The following is a 5,015-nucleotide window of genomic DNA, read 5'->3' as shown; positions in this document are numbered from 1 at the left end:
ACGTGCCTGTAGGAATGAGCTCATAAAAATGGCCAGGCAATGGGCCAGAAGAAAAAATTCCCAATGCACAGCAAAATTTGCTAAAGTAATTGTTTAAAAAAAAAAAAAAAAAAAAAAAAAAAAAAGTATTTATTGTCAGATATTCAAACCTCAAAATAATTTCAGATGCATATTGGGCTCTTACACATATGATCCAGTTTATTTTACTAAGAAATCAAACTGTCAAATGCACCAGATATTTTAACTGACAGAACACAAAACGGAGATACTGGAAAAAGAAATGTTGAAATCAGAGCAGAAACCAGTGCCACTGAGGCCTTATGATGAGTTTAGGGTTGAACATGCCCGGACATCCCATGTGCATTTTGTATCTAGCTACAGTGGGATTACAACTGTAATAAAAGCATTTCAGTTATTTTATTTCTTATGATTTTTTATCCATGCAATAAAATGGGAGCGGGATGATAGCTGAGCATTTATTTGTCCTCTTTGTCTGGGAGAAAAACTGCATAAACATTTCCAAACAAATAAAATTAAAATCCGCGCCTGTCTGGCACTGGTGTTGCATTCAATGGATTCTGGAAAAGTGGTACAAATGCCAGTCGACAAACCTTTGATAAAAGAAATTTCCATTGCCAACGCAAAATCGAAAGAGTCAAACTAAGTGTATTTCATTCAAACATTTACATTTCTAATGCACTTAAATTTGGTACCTCTTTCAAAATACTATAATATAGGGCAACAATAAAAACTTTGCTGTGGAGAAAACATATAAACCCTAAACTAGAAAAAAAAAGTCATGAGTGACTCTATTAGTGGGACAAATAGTAACTTGTCTAAAAACACGATAAATAATAATAATAATATTAACAGGATTTTATCCGACCATTAGACATTAGACATCGTTTATCTTAATTTCAAATTATGACGTAAGGTTTTGGTTTTCATCTGAATGATCTCTTGGCTAACGAAATCAAACAAATAAGCCCACTCCAAATAGCTTTAGTAAGAATGTGCCTTCAATTTTCTGTTATTAAACCCGCAATTATGAATCTGTCATTTTCGCAATTTATTCACACAGTCTTTGAACGCAGCATAGACCGGATCGACCTTTCGCCCAGTTAAACGAACGGCAGTTCATCGGGTTTATCCTGACACCGCTGACTTCCGTGGCCACGCCCACCCTCGGCCACGCACCCTCTTTCCTCCAACCGTCCAGCGAGCACGCGTTGTTCACGCGCTTACTGCTCTTCTATTGGTTAAAGCACCGCACACACTTGATTGTGATTGGCCAAGTGTTGCCACCCGCCACTGCGTGTTGTGAGATTTGTTTTTCCTTTTTTTGCTCATCCTTTCTCCTCCCCATGTTTTACTCACACAGCTGAGAGAAAAAGGGAGCCAGTCAGAGAAAGAAACCGCCACAACCCTATCCCAGAACAGCCAGTGTGTCTGGTAACCGCTGTTTCTTTGTTCGACATAGGCTTTGACAATAAAAACGTGATAAAGACATACTTTATTCTTCAATGACATCGAGAAAATTTAAAGAGATTGACTCATATACGGTAAGACCGTTTAAAAAACTGTTATAGCTTGATAAACGTTTGTTTTCCTCTTTGTCCCAGTATGTTTGCTGTGTGTGACGTTTTAGTTCTCAAAAGTTAAATTCTGCGTTTATGCTAAAAAGTTTATTAGTTTGATTGAAATCTGCCACTCGTGCCAAACTAACTCATATTTAATAACTATTTGTTTATTTTTTAAAATGTCGTATATGCAGTATTAAGAGGTATTGAATCTGCAAAACGTCTAAAACGATGCCATTTATACAAACAAGTGTCAATGCGGGTATTTCAACCAGTGTGGTAACATTTCTCTGAAGAATTAGTTATACAATTTCTTTATTATTTAAAATAGTTTTGTTAAAGTTTCAACTTTAGCAAGAGCACTTCCTGATGCAAACCCGCTTTATGGGGATTTCACATGGCTCGTCTCAGCACGTCACTGTTTGGTCTATATTTGGGAAGGGGAGGTGTCCTGGCTTTTGGCCAGAGGCAGTGCACGTTGAGCTGGGGTGTAGTCACCAACACCCCTCTCCCTCACTGGCAGCATCATGCAGCTTGGCACGGGAACCTTAGCTCCGGGAAAAGTGACTGAACTGATAAAACTGCCCCACTGAGTTATACACTGAGTTGTCCTTGTGTATGAGTAACTAAGTTGAAAACTGCTATCACGATCTGGTGATGTGGAAGTGCAAAATAACTAACATTTTCCTTTTTTTTGTTGTTTTTTGTTTTTTGGGGGTTTTTCCTCTTAGACTGAACATATGGATCAGTATGGGTCTTGCGTGAAGAGAAGAAGGCATGACAGCGAGCAGTCTGTGTCTAGTGGGACCAGCAACTGTTCCTCTAGCCTGGAGTACACTGATCTGGAGGCAGCTGAAGCGCTGGTGTGTATGAGCTCTTGGGGCCAGGCAATCTTTCTCAACAGCAGCAAGCCAAGGCCCCTCACGCCAGCCTCAGACTCCTGCGACTCTCTTCTGCCACCGGAACCTCCAGAACCACCACGGGACTTTGTGTCCCTCTCTTCTCTGGTAAGACATATTCATGCAGTGATAGCACACAGCACCAGTATCACACTGTATTGTAAAACAACAATGTGATTACATGTGTTTAATTAGTAAACATTTCTGACAGTCAAGGTTTTCATGACCTCTTGCGTGTTGGTGTTTTTACACAACACTAAAGCATATGGAAGTTGTGCAGCACTAAGAACCTTGATACTGTAGGGTGGTTGACCTTCAGATGGGGTACTTTGTTGCAGGTGCAGGCTCATAAAAATCAATGTTTATAGCTTGCTAACAGGGAGACTTATCTTTGTTAACATGGGTCATTTAATGTTGTAGTACCGGGATTACACTAATTATTCAACCATCTCTTTGCAGTGCATGACTCCGCCTCACAGTCCCAGTTTTGTTGAGACCCCATCAAGCTCTATGGTTCAGCCAAGCTCCAGTCCGGCTGTGTACACGCAACGCTGTGGATCTGGAATCCATCAGCCTGTGCTGGCACCAATTGCTGAGAAGACCCCCTCCCTCATCTCTTCACCTCAGCTATGTAGAGCCATGGCGACCAGTGTCATCCGCCACACTGGAGACAGAACCTTCTGCCAACAACGCATTCCAGTGGCCCCCAGTCCAGAGAAAACTATAGACACAGTAACTAAAACAATGGTCTGCCAGCAGCAGCAGGAATGCATTACAAACACTGAGCAGATGACTACACCTCCATCACCTCCTGCATTTCTTATATCCTCAGAGAGACAGCAGCCTAGTTGTCCCTTAAAACCTTGTTTGGGTGCTGTCTCCACCCCCACTCCTGTCAACACTCAACCACAAATTAACCCACCCAGTCCTAGTGTTTCCACAACCCTGTCCCCTCCTCCAGTCACCAGCCCTCAAATCATTTGCCAGATGTTCCCCGTCAGCAGCCAATCAGGTATAATCTCAGCCTTCATCCCCAGTGCAGTTCAGGCCTCTAGCACTGGAATTCGCACTGCCACCACAACGATCCTCCCCCAACCTACCTCAACCAACACCCCCACTGTCCAGCAGTCCCTTATTGTAGGCTCAGCAGTCCCCCAGGGAACAGTGATGCTTGTCCTGCCTCAGTCCACAGTCTCTCAGGCCCCTCAGTGCCCTCAGACTGTCATGACTCTAGGTAACACAAAGCTTCTACCCCTTGCCCCTGCCCCAGTGTATGTGCCAGCAGGGCCCAGTGGCAGCACAACAGCCACAAAGATGGACTTTTCCCGCAGGAGAAACTATGTCTGCAACTTTTCAGGCTGTAGAAAGACTTACTTCAAGAGCTCACACCTCAAGGCTCACCTGCGAACACACACAGGTGAGTTCTTCATGGATAAAGAAGCCTTGTGATATATTAATGAAGATTTATGCTGGATGTGGCCTCTGCATTGCATTCTGTTTGTTAAACACTATTTCCTTGGCCATGTCATTCTTGAGTACAAGACAGTTAGATCATTGTTTGTGTCAGGAGGGATGTGTTACGATTATATGACCACAGTGTGACTCATCTGTTTTTCCCGGTTTGCTCCATGTTTCCCTCCCTTAGGTGAGAAGCCCTTCAGCTGCAGCTGGGATGGGTGTGATAAGCGATTTGCCCGCTCTGACGAACTCTCCCGGCACCGGCGCACCCACACCGGGGAGAAAAAATTTGTATGTCCCGTGTGTGACAGGCGATTCATGCGCAGCGATCATCTAACCAAACACGCCCGCCGCCACATGACCACAAAGAAGATTCCCTCTTGGCAGGCTGATGTTCGCAGTCTTAGCACAATGGCTGCCAGTAAAACTCCTTCCTCTAAACCTGGCATTGCCACTCTGAGCATGCTAGTACCTGCTAGCTCAAATTAGATCATGAACAACTGCAATCTTACCCACTCCCAGTATACCAGAGGGACGATGGGAGCAGCCAGGCACTTATGGCTGCTCTTCTTACTCGTGGGGGGAAAAAAAGACTAAACATGCACTGGACTCTTCTTGCTCTACTGCTCATTTGTACATCTATTTTCTTTAAAAGATTTTTGGTTTACTTTGATATTATCGATAACATGGATGCACTCTTGCCAAAGTCTTTGTAAAATGTTTGTTTTAGACATTTCACATTGTTAAGTTCTCTTACTGGACTTTTTCTCTGTGTTGATACTGATGTCTTTGTGAATGTATTGTTTATTGTAGTATAAAATTAATTCATGCCATATTTGGGGGAAAAATACACAATGTAAATATCAATATTGATCTTCACTACTATGATTATACCTTGATTATATATCCATGTCTAAATTTTGATATTTAATATTATATTTGTTATAAAAAAAAAAAAAGGTTGTTTGAGTCTTTCTTTGTACATTGTGTGATATTTCCAATATCTAATCCAAAAGAAAGTAGGATCAGGGTACAGTCAGCACTCTTTCCTGGCTGGATGATGGAGTGAGTGGTGTGT

At 42.4% G+C, this 5,015-nt stretch overlaps 1 protein-coding gene across 1 annotated transcript; it reads left to right on the top strand.

Annotated features, from left to right (window-relative positions):
- Positions 1 to 1,419: 1,419 nt before the first annotated feature.
- On the top strand, positions 1,420 to 4,811 carry LOC306772785 (Krueppel-like factor 11). Its single transcript, XM_079262407.1, has 4 exons — positions 1,420 to 1,562; positions 2,312 to 2,587; positions 2,939 to 3,896; positions 4,125 to 4,811. Exons 1-4 carry the CDS (start codon positions 1,524 to 1,526, stop codon positions 4,424 to 4,426), a joined length of 1,575 nt encoding a protein of 524 aa, XP_079118533.1. The 5' UTR covers positions 1,420 to 1,523; the 3' UTR covers positions 4,427 to 4,811.
- Positions 4,812 to 5,015: the final 204 nt, after the last annotated feature.

The sequence above is a fragment of the Telmatherina bonti genome (assembly GCF_933228915.1).
Source record: "Telmatherina bonti genome assembly, chromosome: 22".
NCBI lineage: Eukaryota > Metazoa > Chordata > Actinopteri > Atheriniformes > Telmatherinidae > Telmatherina > Telmatherina bonti.
Note: the sequence above shows the minus strand (reverse complement) of the source record. Positions and strands in the feature narration are given on the sequence as shown.